The sequence below is a fragment of the Seriola lalandi genome, unplaced genomic scaffold (assembly GCF_002814215.2).
Source record: "Seriola lalandi dorsalis isolate HSWRI2012SDOR001 ecotype SW California unplaced genomic scaffold, Sedor1 jcf7180002054893, whole genome shotgun sequence".
NCBI classification, from domain to species: Eukaryota; Metazoa; Chordata; class Actinopteri; order Carangiformes; family Carangidae; genus Seriola; species Seriola lalandi.
In genome coordinates, this window is record NW_019525445.1 from 2,689,759 (window position 1) to 2,707,859 (window position 18,101).

Here is an 18,101-nt window from a genome sequence, read left to right on the forward strand (position 1 = left end):
ATATTTTGCACATTAATTGGTAATTAAAACAATCATTAGTTACAGCAGTAATTTAGATGTCCAAGTCATCCAAAATACGCTCTACCAATTATTTTTTTCTACAACCTATCTAGCAACTGATATGCCAACCATTCTCTGTGGAAATGTGTTTGTGTGTTTGTGTTCAACTCAGCCTCTGACTGAACTCAGAATTTACCAGAAACCATGTGTGTGACTGACCATTAACCACCACAGTTCTTTTCTTTCTCAGTTTTTTTTTTTTCTCTCTCTGTCACAGCCACAGTGCTCAGTTTGACACTCTAACAGACTCATCTCTGCTTTTAATACACCTTAACATAACTGTGTAGAGTTGAGTTTGTTCATATGAATCACTAAAAACGGTCATTTACATAAAAAACAAAACAGAAATATTCATGTATTCCTTCACTTTAAGCAGCGCCCACAAGTACTGTGTGTGTGTGTGTGTGTGTGTGTGTGTGTGTGTGTGTGTGTGTGAGAGAGAGAAAGGCAGCGAACATAACATTTTTAGCTTTAATCTGCTGTAAGAACAGTTGATCAGAGCCAGTAACATCATTAATTACTTTTCCACACTTTTTTCCAACATAGATTTTTTATTTTTCAATGAGGGGGAAAAAGCAACATTAAAACAATGTTAGACTTCAAACATTTGCCAGTTACATACACAAGAGAAGTACTGCAATGCTTAATGTTCTAATTCTATATATGAACAAAGCTTAAGTATATATATATGTTTTATATTTATATTTGCCTGTTCACACTTGACTTAAGCTTCTAAAAAAAGTCCTCCCGCTAGCCTGTTAATAATCATCACTTTTTATGGTGGTAAGGAACCGACAAGCTATTGATTAACTGTTCATGCTTTACTCATGTGAAAGCAGACCACCTTCCCAAAAGTTACACTAGTTCTTCTTATAGTGCAATGAGTTGGTGCAACCAGTTACAGATGCCCTGGAAATTCCATTTTCTGTTTTGTTTTTTGTAAAACATTTTCTCACTGATGAACCGGTCTTTGAATTTATGAAACATCTGGCACCCCTTAGACACAAGATAATAGCACTACAAGTGAGTGCTAATCAGTTGAGTGCCCTGATTGTTTGAATCTGTGTTTTCCTTGATGGACCCCAAAGCACCCATGTTGCAGATGTTGTTCTCTGAAGACATGGTGGTTGTTGTTTTGTCTCTGTTGTTATATTGTAGATCACAACATCCAGGTTTGCTGAGTCCTCTTTGTTTTTGCCAGTTCTCATCAGTCTCTTGTGCTTTCCCATTCTGCTTCCATTTCTCCATTGTTTTTCTATCAGGGTTGACAGAAATGACCTCCACTGGGACATCATTTCCCTTACAACTCCAACCTAGACGTGAAACACACAGCAAAGGGTAAGAATTTCAGCTAGATTGGTGTTATAATGCCAACAACATACAGTAAAGTGCTTGAGTTTGTATCATAATAGTAGCTGAGATATTTACCTCTCCCTTGCCTGCACCACAGGGTCACCATGGTGATGAGGTTATCCAGGGGCTGCAACGAAGTCATCCAAAAAGGGAGGAAGTCCCAGTTCCTCAGTCTGAGTGGCAAACAGTGAGGCCTCCTTGCCTGGAGCATGTTTACAGTGGCAACAGATATAATCACCATAACAACTGGCACGCCAATCCCAGTCATCACTTTCCAGCCAGCCATGGAGAGGGCAAACACGAGGGATGGGAGTAGCAGGAAGCAGAGGAGAAGGTACAAAACGGCAAACCAGCGGTATCTGTGCATGTGTGAATTATGTTAGTTTATCCCCTCTCCATTATGCAGTTTGATTATGCCTTCGCTCCAGTGGCAGCCAGAGCTGGAATCATTATGTTTTTGGGTTGTCTGTTCTGTACATCCGTTTGTGCTTGTGAACACGATATCTCAATAACGCCTTGAGGGAATTTCTTCAGATTTGGCTCAAACATTCACTTGGACTCACTGAACTGATGAGAATTTGGTGTTCAAAGGTCACTGTGACCTCACAAAACATACGCTAAGTTTGACACAATTTAATACAAATGTCTAACAGACTAAAATTATGAAGTGATGACATTTTATATACGATCAAAGTTCAATTTCACTGTGACATCATAATGTTCTTCAGAAACATGTCTTGCCATTATTCAGTGGTGTAACTCAGGAAGGGGAGGTTGTGCCCATATTTCCTGCAACTTGACTCGTTGGCAGAGGCATACAACCACAAGGCAGTAAATGGCATATTTAGATTTTCCTTGAAGGTCTTGCTACTGTAATTCTGTTTGTCGTGACTAAAAACAAAATTTTGTTTCTCATACCTGGCAGTGCAGTTGCCAAGGGCACAGGCCATACGTATGGGTAAGCGGGTGGCTGGTATGGGATACCACAGCAGGATACCAAGGAGGTTAAAGAAAAAGTGACATAAGGCAACCTGAAACAAACACAGAGGTGATGATAAAAGATGCTGTCAAAAGAGTCACACAAATAGAAAACTAACTTGGATGGCATCTTAAAAAGCGTGTAGGTAAATGGTTGGTAGAGCATTGCTAGGTGGTTGCTAAAAGAGAGGTGCTTTCTATGATATTGCGAGATGTTTTCTCTAAGTCATCTGTGATAGTGTCAGAACATTTTGCTAAGTGGTTGTGATGTTTTGACTGCTAGCAAAATAGCTTTCTAAATGTGTGTGGTTAAGAAGGTGACTCACACAGTTAATAGTTTTACATTAGCCACTAGGTGGTTTCTGTGTGGTTCTACGTAATAGTAGGGTGTTGTTAGCTTATCATGAGTTTGTTTGGGATAGTTGCTATGGTGATACTGTGTGGTTGCTATGGTTGCCAAGGTCAGGTACTGCATGTTTGCTTGTTTGTATTAAGCTAGTGCTTAATTTCACCAGAAAAGTGTTTATACTAACAATGCTATTGAAACTTATATGTGTGTTAAGTTAAACTTACAGTGATACATAAACGGAGAGAAAGACGGAGAGAGAGAGGCTTGAGCAAAGACATAGAAAGTAAAGAGAATGAAAGAGATACTGTGACAGTTTGAGCACCATACAGAGATACATGAAGAAAAATTGTGTGCGTGTGTCTGTGTGTGTCTGTGTGTGTCTGTGTGTGTCTGTGTACCTGTGTGGCTGCTGCTAGCTTATCTCCTGGACTAGCCAGGGCTGCAAGTGTAGCTGTGGTAGTGGTTCCGAGGTTGGACCCCAGGGTTAAAGGGTAGGCCCTTTCAATACTGATTACACCGATCCCTGAGGGTTCGTAGTATGATTAGCAACAGCTACCATAGCTCCAGTTCTGCATTTCTCAAAATCTACACTTGAGACAATTCATAAACAAGAGAGCGATACAAGCTAACAACAAGAAAGATCAACTGTAAGGCACTTTTAGGAAAAGGTGTGAAAAACATTTTCTTTTTTTTTTTTATAGAGATATGTCTATAACTGAACAAATCTCCTACTCATGGAGCATTTTTTCACAAACAAGCTTAACCATTATCTGGCCAATCCTGTTAATGCTGAACTGTAAAAACACTTAGGAGATAATTTATTAACTGTTGAAGTGGATAGCAAAAGAGATATTGCTACCATTTCCAGTTACAAATGGCTTATTTCATGTACAATATGTAGCAAATAATGATGCAGCAGATGTAGTGAGCAATTACAGATGTTAACGAAACCACAAATAATAAATCGATATAAAGTTCAGTTTGCTAGGTATAAAAATGCAGTCGTATTTTTTTAATTATATTTTCATTTTCTTTATACCCTTAATTTTGTCTTTGTTTGTGTATTACCTATGAGAGGAGTGATGGCAGAGGTGAAGACAGAACTACTTTGAACCAAAAAAGTCATGCCTGCTCCCATTAGTACAGCCAGATAACCGGCCAGCCAGGTAAAAGGGTGAGGGAAATCTACAGGACATGACAAGATGGGAGAGGTGGGGGTACATTATCATTGTTAAATTTAAGATTACAATTCTAGATTACAAATTTTAGGTTAGCATAACTGGAAAAGCTATAGGTTTAGCTGTAATGCATTTAGGAATAGTGATGTCATGTTGCTCTATTACCTGTGTTAATGACTTTATTAATAGCACTGGCCACCTGGCCCTTTAGCAGGGAGTTGAGCAGTTTAACCAGCAGTATCAAACAGCTACACAGCACCAACAGGGAGCACGCCAGGAGGATCAAACCTATGGCCAAGTCTGACAGAGAGCAGTCCACAAAGAGATGCCTGCCTGAGCAGAGACACAGAGATATGATATCGTGAGGGTCTGATGCACAGAAGAAGTGAGTTTGAGTGAAAAACAAAATTCGATTACCAAAATGTGATGGAAAGAGAGAATGCAGCTGCTCTCTGGGAACAACTGACAAAACTGATTGATGATTGATGAACAAGTGAAATCTTGTCATTGAAATGTACAAATAGAAGGGAAAATGTATGAGAGGAGAGATGTTATTCTATAGACCTAAAAACCTAAAATTAGAGAAATGCTAGAAAATGACAAAATTGCGTACATTTCTGTGTATGTTCTGAAAGGTTGTGAGTTCCCCAGGATGTTTCATTGTCCTGTCAGCAATGATAAACAGGTAGAGGGCACACTGAGGCAAAGGGATGGAGGAGAATGCAATATAATGTAACACATTCAGTACACTTCTAGTTTTGCACATTCAATATATGAACAACCCTACTTTATAGATGGTGAAACATACATGTAAGTAGCTTAATGTGCCTAACTTAAGTGAGATAAATATGTCACCCCAGGGACTAGGACATGAGAAGCAGCATGTAGTAATTTCACATTAATATGGGACATTTTTGGTATCAATACCTCCACAGTTGTGCTTTGACACCACTGCTTCACCAGACTCTTGTTCCTCACACTCTGGTCTCCCGTAGCGATCGCTGTAATGACTGACCGATCCAGCTGCAAAACCAGAGCCATTTTATTACATTATTGTCATACTGTGTTAGAATTACACTTTATTGCTGCCATCAATTGTCTACAAAGAAATTACACATTAACCTTAAGGATGGGAATAAGACCTTTGTGTCCCTAACTCAGATGTACACAATGTCACATTGTCACAATGTCTAGCTCTGAAAAGTGTGTCTGAAGGGCCATGTTACTACTTTCCAACTGGAAATTAATTGCTCGAAAGCTGCTTCTTTCTTTCTGCTTCTTCTTTTCTTTTTAATCTTATGTCTCTAAGCTTGTTTGCCCCGTTTATTCCTGTGGCTGTCTTTAATTCAACAGATAACAACAATACAATTATGCAAAATCAGTTTGAAAGGTGACATTTTTTCTAGCATGGCGCTTGTAAGCTAATGCTTTTTATTAACTGTTTGGTACGATTTTTAGCAAAAACCTCTAGCACCCATTCTGAAGAGCTTCTATTGATTACTTCCTGTTGACTGTTAAACTCGCAAGTTGTGCTTCCCAGGTATCTGACCCTTACTGGCTTTGCTTCTGTATCTGTCTTGAATACTACTATAATTTATTTTTTTCTGCATATGTAAATACACAGGCAAAGTACCTGAATAACCATTTTAGTAAGTGGCTCAGTGAGGACTTTAAGAAGTTCAGGAGCTTCTTCTCCAGTACTGAGCTGAAGTGTGTAGACCAAAGCCTGTGACAGTTGCCTCAGTAATCCACTCACAGCTTCCAGAGGGAGAAGCACCAAAACTGACAACCAGTTAAAACAGTCATGGACTGTAGCCCCAGCAAATGCCCTGGAGTAAAAACAATTACAGATGTTACTTTCAAATACACATACCTACAATTATTATATGCACATCTCACACACACAGCCGTACCTTTCAAACTCCTCTCTCTCTCCAGCCTGCATTAGGGCAACTATGGTATTTGTGACTGATGTTCCGATGTTAGAGCCCATGATGATAGGAATCGCCGATTGAACATCCAGTACTACACAGAAAGACATAATTGGACAAAATGTGTTGATCTGTGATATGTGGTATTCAATTAGCCAGGTCTTGTCAAAGTGCTGGCATTAGACCTTTCTCCATAAGAACTCTAAGAAACGTTGTTGGATTGTTAAAACTTTAACTCACAACCCGAAGAGACAAGGCTGACTATGATGGATGTGGAGGTGGAGGAGCTCTGGACTAACACTGTCACCAGTATCCCCACCACCAGCCCTGCCACTGGGTTAGACAGGATTGCATTTTCCTGGAAGATATCCCCTGCCACCCTGCCTAGAAGGGAGAGACGAAGAAAAGGAGGGACAGACAGTAGGACTGCTTTAAAATTCAAAATCAAGCTGAGCATACAGTATATTCTAAGAGTAACTAAAACTGACAATTAGATGACAGTTGTTACCTCCAGATAGTTGAAAGGCAGAGCTTAAAACGTCAAGGGAGCACACGAAGAAGTACAAAAGGAGAAAGAGGAGTGGGATTTTGCAGAGAGCAGATACAACTGTTTTCACTCGCTCTGATCTCGGCTGAGTTTCCATGGTTCGGTTCTGGAGGTTCTGGAGTAGAAGTAATAGAAGTTATATTTGTAGTTGTAGCTTAAGTAGTTTTACTAATGGTGGGAATACTTGTTATAGTTATTTTAGTATTTAATGATTTATATTACTACTACAGACCACTACATGAAAGGCTACTGTGACACACTACTATATCAATGTAAGAAAGAGCAAACATTTGTTTTTAATATTACAAAAGTTCATTCTAACCAATATTGTGATCAAAACACATTAATTGCAAAACAAAAATGACTTGCAATCAGTGCTGCTTCAAGTATACAGATTGTGCAAATAATATTATTTTATCATACCTTGGGTTTTGATGAAATTGTGAAAATTCCTTCAGAAAGTGATTACCGACTTAGATTCCAGTCGATACTAATAAGTAAGAAACAAAGAAATAATAGCAGAGGAGAAAACACGAGCCAAAGAACTGTACTTTTTAACTCATCCACTTTTATATAGTAAAGGTAGAGAAAAGAGACAAAATTAGACACGAGAAGATGAGAAAGAGAGGACAGAGAGACATGGCAGAAAATGAAAGGGAGGTGCTACTGTGCAGTGTAGATTAACTCTATTAGTAGAGCATGGATGACTGATTGTATAATGGAAAGCTAAGGCTGTCTTCATCATTCTTTCTTTCAATCCTTCTTCACTAAAGTGTGGATGTATATCATAGTTTCATGTTTCAGTTTAGTACTCACTTTACTATTTATAATTGGAGTACTACAAAACTCAAAAAATATGTGAAGTCATCAAAAAATGATGTATATTTCTATTAGATCTTGCAATGTATGAATGAGATGGCATAAAATCAAAGAACAGTAATTTTGTTGTCTGAAAAGGCAAAGTGGTTTCAAAACAGCACTGCATTATGCTGATGAAGCAGCAACATCTAGTGGTGGACTTAAGCTGATTGTGTTCACAATTGTTGACAGTTGTAGCATTACCACCACTTCTGTCATATTGTAAACCAAAATTAAGTAACAGTACAGCAAGTTTTTTTTGGGGGGAACTCTGTTGGTACTTCACTAAAAACTATTATGTATGTGAACATCTTTTATCTTCATCAGTAGAAATTGACCCACACATCCACATTACTTCCTCTGTCTTTTGCAGATGAAATTATGATTTGTTTTTACATTTCAAATTGTGCAAACTGTACACTAACACTTGTGTATCTTTAAGGACATTTTTGTTTTCATTTTCCATTCTTTGATCATTTAGGTTGTTAATGTAATAAATTTTCAGGCTGGGTAAATTTTTTTTTTTTATTTTGGTTTCGTTACACCATGTGACAAAGCGCTCTACTTCTGAACTCCTTTGTAGAAATAGGTTCAAAGTGAAGACAGCATATTTCCCGCTAGAAATTATTATTCACTGGAATCATACATGTTAATATCGCGATAATGTCCATATCGTCAAAAAATATACTACACTGACCAAAAATATAAACGCAACACTTTTGTATTTGCTCCCATTTTTCTTCTCCTTCTCCAAGATCATCCATCCACCTCACAGGTGCGCCATGTCAAGATGCTGATTACACAGCAGGAATATTGCACAGGTGTGACTTAAGCTGGTCACAGTAAAAGGCAACTCTAAAATGTGCTGTTTTTATTTTGAAAAAAAGCTTTTATTAGGCACTGAACTATGGATATCTTGTGTGAACGCTGTTCACAATGCAGACATTAGCCAACCACTCACCACACTCCCATACACACACATTTTAGAGTGGCCTTTTAGTGTGATCAGCCTGAGGCACGCCTCTGCAATAATACTGTTGTGTAATCAGCGTCTGGATATGCTGCACCTGTCAGGTGAATGTAACACAATTGTGAACAAAAAGAGAAAAAGAGAAAAGAGAGAGAGAGAGAGAGACAGAGAGACACAGAGAGAGAGACAGACAGAGAGAGAGACAGACAGTAGTAATACCACTGGTTAGACCGGTTTAGCAGCTTTGGGAGCCAAGACCTCTGTTCTTTTTTTTTTTATGGTTTCTTGTCAATGGATATTAACTTCTAAATTTTTAATGGACAATGAACTCAATTCATCCCAAGTTGCATCAAGTGGCCTTTTGATTTCACGTTTCTTTGATTTTGATTGTGGGAATGTAGGGAGTTCAGCTGGTATGCTTGTTTTACCTTGCACAGGGCGGCTTGCTGGAGGCAGGTAGCAGCATGACTCCACTTACGCTGCAGAAAAAAACCCCAGGGGGTTTATGATATAACTTTACTATACTGCAGAACACAGTGCCAGAAGACAGTGGATACAAGAGCAGTCTTAGAAAGAAGTGGATGATTTGGCTGACACCATAACTTTTATGTATCACTGGGAATGTTTCCACCAAGTCAAATTCCTCTGTACATTGTTGATTTGGAAAGTAAGGCGGTAAAGGATATTTGACTCTGCAGGAGACGGTTGCAGGAAGACAGTGAAGAGTAGTCTCAAAAAGAAGAGGATACTTTTGACTATGAGGGATTATGATGAGACCATAGCTTTTCTGGGTCAATGGGGACGGTTTCAGAAAGTTATCTTCTTCCTGCTCTGTGCCAGCATCATGCCCAATGGATTTGGCTCTTTCACCCTTGTCTTCCTGATGGATGTACAGAGTCACCGCTGCCAGGTGGTTGACGTCAACCTCACAGAGGACTGGCATAAAAGCACCATCCCAATAATGGTGAGTAGGCTATTAGTTAATATGAGAGCTCCACCTCAAAAATGTTTTTTAATATTTTGAGCACAGGATGATTGAGAAGATTTAAAAAAAAAAAAAAAACATCTTGGCAAAGGAAAAAGGAATCTCAATATTACAACAGTGTTCAATAATAAATAATATTTTTCTGTAAAACTGATAAATAGAGGCTGATAAACTTATATGGCCACATTTCAGGGTTAAACATGAAGGTATAGAGAAGGACGGGAACTGTTAGGACACAGTTGTCAACACCATATCGTTCAAAAGCCATTGTTGTATCACCGTTTTAACACATTTCCTTACTTAGTAACTCACTGAAATTTTTTTTACGATAAATTAAAATTAAAGTTTGTGTCACTGTGACTATGAGGTGGTGAATGAGAAAGAGGAGCTGAGCAGATGCAGCAGATACAAGCTGGATGTGGTCAGAAATCTCTCTGCTCAGGGATACATTCCTAGCAGGGACATCAACCTCACAGACCTGGAGCAGGAGGACTGTGTGGACGGGTGGAGCTACAGCACAGACATCTACCAATCCACCATTGTCTCTGAGGTGAGTGTATGTGACCACGACTATGAATTTGCTTGTTGCCAAAACCTGTTGTTCTTCTCATTTTCCCCATCCTCCTCTTCCTCAGTCTTCACTCCACATCTCCATAGTCTGTTTGTGGATTTGTCTTGCAGCCTTTGCAGTTTCCTGTTCATGTTGTAGGTGTCTTGAGTGCCAGCTTACTGTGTCAGCATGTGCACAACATCAGCCCCCTCTCTGTCTGTCTGTATCTTATTTGCATTTCTCTGTGTGAGATAAGGCTTTTCTCTACAGCATTTGGGTGTGTTCAGTGCAGTGAACTAGTAAAGAAGTCCGCTATTGCCAAATTGTGATTTAATCATGTCTTTCCTTGTACATGTCAGGCTACTAAATACCTTACAGTGTGCTTGCATTTCATAGAAGCACACCCTTTGACAGCTTGTTTAACTCAATGCAACTTGTCTTTGTAATTCCAACTGCATTTTCAGTCTGGTTAGCCAGCTTTTTCGGTCTCCGTATTTGCTGATGCTTCTGTCACATAATTTGCATGTTAGGATTTGAATGTAATTCCAGTGTCTTTGTTGCTGCATGTGCCTGTTTCATTGTTGTGCTAGTTGGGTGAATACTTTCTGTGAGACATGTGATGCAATATGTGATCTCACATTTTCTAACATGACATTTCACGGTTCAGGCAGAGAATGGAAAATTCTGCCTGGGGTGTTAATTAGGTGTCATTAAAGAAATCATTGCTTGTGTAAATGAACTGTCTTCCTGAAAAAACTCAATCAATCAACAAATTGCATTTGTGTATTAACGACTCTTGTAGCCTACCTTTTTTTTTTAACATTTCCTTTAGCAGCGATGGAAAATTCTGTCCAACCCTCCAAAGAGGCTTGTTTAAATACTGTGCTCTGACTATCATCACATAGACTTTATTTATTTATCCTAATGTAGGTTAGTTGTTTATGATCTCAAGATTGTGCTCTAGGATGAGAGATTGGCAAGTCAAAAAGTGTTAAGAGGTGGACTAATGTGTTGTTGGTTTTGGTAATTTTATGGGAAGTGTTAACAATAAGAAAAACATAGAATATCAGCATTCTTTAAGCATAATCTGACCAGGTACACCTGAAGAGACATCCGAATAAGTACCATATAAAACCAACAATAGAGAGCACATCCTAAATTCATTAAATCAATAACATTAACATGGATGTCTTCTTGTCTGTGTATTTCATTGTTCAACTCTTAATGAATGGTTATTCCAGTTTGACCTGGTGTGCAGTGAGCAGTGGAAGCAGCCATTGACCTCCACAGTTTACTTCCTGGGAGTTCTTGTTGGATCCTTCTTTTCAGGACAGCTCTCTGACAGGTATTGGAATCACCAGTTTCAAGTGATATACACTGAACACTACACCACTCATTTAAAGTCATCCTGTACCACAACTTTTTTTAAGGTAATTTGATACTTAGTGTGACTTTACACAGAGAAAGTTATGTAACATTATGTTAATTATGAATTGGTATTTGTAATTACCTTGAGCAGTGTTTTTTTGTCAGTACCACACAACATGATACCCAGTGGCAAATATAATTTTGAGTTATTGTATCATTTTTTTTTACATAAGTATTTCCAATTTGTGCCACTTTATACTTCCACTCCACTGCATTTCCAATTTGTGCCACTTTATACTTCCACTCCACTGCATTTCAGAGGGAAATATTGTACTTTTTACTCCACTACATTTATTTTACAGTTGTAGTTAATTTGATTTTGCATTAAAACATGTAGTCAACTTATATAATATGTATTACTAAGGCCCTTCACAGCCATTTGCAGTTTTTCTGGCTGATTAGATGTATTCAGGGTGAAGTTGTGAAAAACTATGTTGCGACCATAGGCCTACTCCGTTACTAATAAGGATGATTAAATTGTAACTTGTCCCGCAGCCGAACTAACAGAAGAGAGATATCAATTTGGTAGACATCATTATATAAATTATTTTAAAGTGAATTTCTTGTTTGTGTTGAGCACATCTGCTGATCACATTGCCATGCCTGCCCTTTTCAGTATATGCATTTTGGTAGTGATTTTTTTTTTCCTAATTTTTACTTTCATTCAAATTCTCAGATTCGGAAGGAAACCAATTCTTTTCGCAACCACAGCAGTCCAGACTGTTTTTACCTTTGCTCAAGTCTTCTCTGTTTCATGGACTATGTTCATCATCCTCCTCTTCTTTAATGGTTTGGGGCAAATATCCAACTTTGTAGCTGCTTTGGTGCTAGGTAAATATGAACATCTCATTCTATAGACACTGTTTTTTGATGGTTTTGAATGAATCTAGATAATGCAAATAACCAAGTTTGTCAGAAATACTGTACTTCTTTGCATGCCCTCTTCCTTGTTCAGCACACATCCATCTCTTTGCTTTTCTTTCTCTCTCTGTGCAGGAGCTGAGATCTTTACTGGCAATGTGCGTGTCCTTTACTCATCTCTAGGCACATGTTTAGGCTATGCTGCTGGCTACATGCTGCTGCCTCTTTGCGCTTACTATTTAAGGGACTGGAAATCTCTCCTGTTGGCTTCGTCTGCGCCTGGCCTGGCCTACCTCCCCCTCTGGTGGTAGGTTGCACTCACTACAAGAAAGCTTATATTTTGTTTGCCTTACCATGAATTATCATAAATCATAGACTTTATCTCTTACCAAGGTATTTGTGTTTAAAAGTCAGTGTTATTGGAGTTACATTCCAATTGAAACCACAGCCTAAAAGAGCAGACAGTAATTTAAACCACTATTAAAGTTGCATTTGTTTTACATCTTTTTATCTCATAGTAAGAGTTTCCAAAAGAAACATACCCACTGAAACAAATGTCAAATTTAAGTCTTAATTGACTGCATGGCCCTTTAATCTGCATCCATATGATCTTAGATTGTCATTTTGAAAAAGCACCCATTGTCGTCATTATCATTATTATTCTCTCCCGAGAGAAGTATAATAACTTATATCCACCATCCTTAATGGTTTGTCTTTTGATCCAGACTGAAACTCTATATGTGTCTGTGTTATATAATGAGGCAGGTTAATCCCAGAGTCCCCTCGGTGGCTGCTCTCTCAGGGAAGAGCGGAGGAGGCTGAAGCCATATTGAGAAAGGCTGCTAAGTGGAACAAAGTTCAGGCTCCTAGGGTCATCTTTGAAGATTATAGTGTAAGTTGACAAGATGGTGACAAAAAATCAAAAAAAAAATTAAAAAAAAGAAGAGAGAAAAAACTCCTGTAATATTAGGCAACTTAGAAAATAGAGAAAACAGAGTGAGACTGAGGTTCTTGTATTTTGCAGATTAATAAGGCAAATACACACCTGAAGGTACACCACAACGTCTTCGATCTGCTGAGGAAGCGCGACATCAGAACCACAACCCTCATTCTCTGTTTGGTGTCGTGAGTAAACAGTCTGAGCATTTCAATCACCATAAACTCACAATGAGATTTGCTGTACTGTATTATTAACAGTTTTAACATTACTAAGTACAGTGGCAGTGAGAGCCCGTTGTACTACAACTTATGAAAACTTGCAAATGGGAAAAACACAATTAACTGAAGAGAATATCTTCACCACTTTGGTAACACGTATGTCCCATTTCAAAAGAGGTCATTAAAGATTAAAAAAAATATTAAAACACACACGAGTTAAATGTTTTAATCACTTTGGCAACACATGCCTGGCACACAGAAAATACAGAAAACACAAGCAAATACAAAAAAGATGCTGCAAGTTATTTTTACTGTCTGAACTTTCCATCTCCAATGTCTCAAACTCCTGATTACCAGTAACATAAGTCACATGTGTTAGTAAATTGAGACATTTTTAATAAAAACAGAACTGTCACCATTATCATATTAGATATTATTTAGATATTATTATTATTATTATTATTATTTTATAATTATTATTATTTTATTGTTATTAGAAATAGAAAACCTTCATTTTTCATTATTATTATAGATATTATTTTTTGCAGTATTTGGAGCTTGAAGCAGTATATCGACACCCTCTTAAAATAATGGCCTAAGTCATTTTTTCAGGTTTTTCAGGAAACACAAAAAACTCAACAAAAGAGTCACACTTTTGACATAGGCCATTATACAACCGGGGGTAGAATTGCATGTTCCCCTCAACTGAGGATTCAGGCGATTTTACCAGAGGTGGCCAGCATCATGAGGGGGTGATTTAGGCAAAAAAAACATTTTTGTCAAAACATGACTTAGGCCATTATTTTAGGAAGGTGACGATATGCACTTATGTGCTATATTGAACTGTGTAGGGGTGTCCTCTTGTTTTGAGCCAGTTTTATTGATCACAGGGTCAGTTGCTAGAGGAGATTGAATTGTCACATTCAGAAACAGCAAAACAGGCTAATGAGCCATTTCTGTGAGAGCAACAAACCTCTGGAATATTCTACCTGTATTGAAACACAGGCGATACTGAACTGCATAAAATCAAAGTGTGGTTAGAATTTACTCAAATATGTGTCATATTAAATTATCTTTGTATTAAGGTTTCTATTCAATCTCTGCTGTATGTCTACATATCGTTGACTTGCCAAGGTTTACCACGACTATTGGGTACTATGGCCTGTCCTTCAGCACATCCCAACTCCATTCTGACCCCTACATCAGCTGTTTCATCTCAGCAGCTGTGGAGATCCCAGCGTACATTTCCAGCTGGTTGGCCCTGCGATATTTTCCACGACGGCTGTCTATCGCCAGCACCTTGCTCCTTGGAGCAGTGTCACTGTACCTCATTCAACTGTTGCCTCAAAGTAAGCAAAAAAGTACACCCAGAATGCCAAGAGACTTGAGTTTTCAGACACATGGAGAAAAGTAGAAATAATAAATAAACAGAAGAAATTGTTCAGACTTATTTTGTTTTCTAAGAACTAAAACAAGTAATTGAGAATCACATAACTCTGAACTGATCATTTCTGAATGGAGAGCAACAGGAGCTCATGGTATATCCTGCATTAACTCATGCAATAAATCATCATCAGTCATACATTAGCTATGTGTATTACCTTAGCTTGTGTTTTGCATCTTTATTATAAAGTGTGCCTGGTGGGTAAAGACAGGCAGATGATACGGAAACGCACTGTGCTAATATGTTGTATTGGAGCTTGGTGTCAAATGAAGAATTCCACGTGACTGATGATGTCTGATTTAAACAGCACTGCTCCTTCAGAAAAGGCTTCATCCATCCAGTTTTTAAAGTTTTGCAGCTAAATGTGTGATAGGCGTATTTTTGGGATAAAAAGAAAGTAGAACAATTGAGAACTATGGCATAAAACAAATCATAATTATGAAAAATCTAATGATGTAACATTCCATAGATATCAACCATGAAGACACATTTACCCACAGTGAATGTAAACATTAATAAGGTACATTAATATTTCATGTCAGGCTTTTTGGATAATGCATTTGCTAATTATGTTACTGTAACCTATTGCACAATATCATCTACATTTAATGTAGCATCTCTACTCAAAAATATAGCTGCTTCGGCTCCAGACTTGAGAGGCTACTATAAGTGTGAGCCATCACATTTCACTGTGCTTGCTGTATTTTTATTTTCTAATTTTATTTTGGCTTTATTTTACCAGGTAAGATATTAAGAAAAATGTCTTATTCACAATGACTGCCTGTCAAGTGCCAAAAGGGGAAAAGAAGAGGAAGGGACAAAATAAAAAAAAAGACAATTAAGCAAACAGAAGTAAAACATTTACAAGTATCATTAAATAACCATAAGCAGGCCCTTAAAAGCAGTGACCGAGATAGATTTATCTCAATCACTGCTTTTAAGGGCTTACAAAGTTTCATAAGGCTTCGTCTGCCCATCAGATCACTAAACACTCAATTAAATGTAGCAAATGAAGAGTTACAGACTGGTTAAGACTGTCTATGTGTTTCTTTTTTTTTGTGTGTTCAGTTAAAAACAAAATATTTATTCATCCTTTAGATCTACCATACCTGCCTCTTACACTGAAGATGTTGGGTAAATACGCTATTACCACGTGTTGCTCCATGATGTTCGCCTTCACAGCGGAGCTGTACCCAACAGTGCTCAGGAACACAGCAACAGGGACATGCACTACTGTTTCAAGATTGGGGTGCTGCCTTACACCATTGTTGTTAAAGATGAGTGAGTACACTGGGTTTAGATAAAAGAGATTAAATGCACACATAGAAGACCAAGCCTTTTCTCCCATCTAAACATCCCTTTCTCCTTTTTTAGGTCTATACTCTAAATACCTTCCTTATATAATTCTGGGGACTCTGGCTGTTGTTTCTTCTTTTGCTGCTCTATTCCTTCCAGAGAGTTTTGGCCGCCCTCTACCGGAAACTATTCAACAGATGCACAAAAGAGAAAGGTATTCTTGTCCTATATAAAATAAACCCGAAGCTACTGCTGTGCCAAACTCATTTCTATATACTAAATTATAATACATGGTTTATATATTTAATAACTCTGACATTATTAACTGAATTGACATTTTAAATCAATCTTAATTTCACTTTCTGTTGCACTGCTAAATTTGTTCCTATTCATTTAGCTTCTCAAATAGACTGTGTACTGATTTACTATTTAAAACCACAATGTTATTATCTTATTAGTGCAACTCCTTATACACAGTGCACCATTATACGTACACAGTATAAGTCCAATATTCACAGTAAAAAAACACAACTGCACAGTAGACAAAAATCAACTTCATCATCATCAATTTAATGTAATATTTAGTGTGTCCCAGTAGTTACAGATCTTGAAATTAAAGAGTGAGGCTTACAAAATAATTTTGATATGGAACGGGATAAGAAAACATATTGGTAAATGCAAAATGAGGAAACTGAATTTAAAACCCTGTAAATAGATTTTACAATTTCTTTTAAAAATAGAATAATAACCTGGAATCTGGCACATGTATCGACCAGCATAAAAAATGTTAAATTCAATTTTAAATCATTATGATTAACCACTGAAAGATTTAGTATTTATTTTCAGTGGTACATTCCAGACTCCTTATGTTAAAGGTTTAATCATTAATTTATCAATAACAATGTGTCAAATTAAATTTTGAAAACCAAATCCGCTGCTTCCCTTGGATTAATGGAGCTTTATAGTGAGGTTCAGCTCATTGTTTGACTGTCCAGTTTTGATTCACTCTCCCCACTCACACAGTACTATTATTGGTCACTGCAGGCAGCAGGTTTCAGAGAAAAGCTCTGATAAATCAACTATACAGTACACCCCACCCCCCCACCCCAAAAAAACAAACAGAAGACAAACAAAGTCTGCCTGGTGAACATAGTGAACCATTTAGCAGCTGAGGGATGTATCCCACAGGAGCTGGTAACGACCAAAAAGAGAGCTAACAGACAGCTATTATTATCTTAAAACCTTTATTATATTTAAGTGGTTAAGAGATCTGGTTTTCTTTCTTGGTGTAATAGTTGTAGTGTTAAAATGTGTACAAAACATTTTCTAAGTGGACGTGATAATATGACATGAGTCACTTGATGAACACACCTGCTTGTGATGATAGTGATGAAATTGAAGGCACCAAAAAAAATTTTTTTTTTTTTTTAATTTTTCTCATTTTAATTGCAAAACAGTATAACAATATTGTTTGTCTTTTCTCCTTATAACAGGATAACCCTTCCATGCATCAGTAGAAAAGAAACCTCTGTACCCACAGAACACCTGGACAGTCCACTATGATTATTTGTTTACAGTTCTTAAGATTTAAACATTTGTCCTTTTTTTTTGTTTTGTTTTGTTTGTTTGTTTGTTTGTTTTTTCTTAAGACAGACAAAAAGCTGTTTATCAGGCAGGCAAATCTCTTAAATAAACAAGTTACAGAATGTATTTTGGTTACATAATGAATATAAATACTGATTTTTTTTTTCTGTTTTTTATCTTATTTATGTTTTCATATACAAGCTATGAAGCTTTTTAAAAAGCTGGTAATACATTTTTCAGTTGTCAAATAAAAGTTCCAAAGTTCATGTCTGTTGAGGACACCTGACAAGTGCCCAGTCATACTGTAACTTTTTACTACCTTTGTAATCTATAACCTGGCAGTGACAAAAAAAATGAACTTGAGAAGATATTTTATGGCATTTGCCTGAACAGAAACACGTTTTTGTTACAGTTTGAATAAGGATCAGTTTGGGTCAAATATTAATTGAAATATTGCAGTTATTTGTTATTGCAAATAAAATCAATAAAATGTTTGCATATCTAGCAACTTTGGCTATATTATTTACTGCCCAGGTCACAGTAGTAAACAGCAGTCATAAGTAGGTGAGGA

The 18,101-nt window shown here is 37.4% G+C and overlaps 2 protein-coding genes across 3 annotated transcripts; one reads left to right on the plus strand and one right to left on the minus strand.

The window, feature by feature from the left end:
* Nucleotides 1-597: 597 nt before the first annotated feature.
* On the minus strand, nucleotides 598-6,507 carry LOC111672076 (sodium-dependent phosphate transport protein 2A-like). Its single transcript, XM_023429362.2, has 12 exons — nucleotides 6,358-6,507; nucleotides 6,090-6,233; nucleotides 5,832-5,943; nucleotides 5,552-5,747; nucleotides 4,846-4,941; nucleotides 4,532-4,583; nucleotides 4,084-4,251; nucleotides 3,809-3,925; nucleotides 3,139-3,263; nucleotides 2,332-2,444; nucleotides 1,489-1,772; nucleotides 598-1,373 (listed from the first exon to the last, which is right to left on the minus strand). Exons 1-12 carry the CDS (start codon nucleotides 6,491-6,493, stop codon nucleotides 1,078-1,080), a joined length of 1,839 nt encoding a protein of 612 aa, XP_023285130.1. The 5' UTR covers nucleotides 6,494-6,507; the 3' UTR covers nucleotides 598-1,077.
* Nucleotides 6,508-8,417: 1,910 nt separating this feature from the next.
* Nucleotides 8,418-18,038, plus strand: LOC111672088 (organic cation/carnitine transporter 2-like). 2 transcript variants are annotated; one of them, XM_023429380.2, is made up of 11 exons: nucleotides 8,418-9,188; nucleotides 9,577-9,759; nucleotides 11,001-11,104; nucleotides 11,864-12,018; nucleotides 12,184-12,355; nucleotides 12,814-12,940; nucleotides 13,073-13,173; nucleotides 14,341-14,555; nucleotides 15,749-15,931; nucleotides 16,025-16,160; nucleotides 17,440-18,038. In XM_023429380.2, the coding sequence occupies exons 1-11, from the start codon at nucleotides 8,982-8,984 to the stop codon at nucleotides 17,507-17,509; spliced, it is 1,653 nt and encodes a 550-aa protein (XP_023285148.1). In that variant the 5' UTR covers nucleotides 8,418-8,981; the 3' UTR covers nucleotides 17,510-18,038. The 2 variants fall into 2 exon arrangements, with proteins under 2 accessions (XP_023285148.1, XP_087036284.1); XM_087180158.1 differs by lacking the exons at nucleotides 11,864-12,018; nucleotides 12,184-12,355.
* The last annotated feature ends 63 nt before the right edge of the window (nucleotides 18,039-18,101 follow it).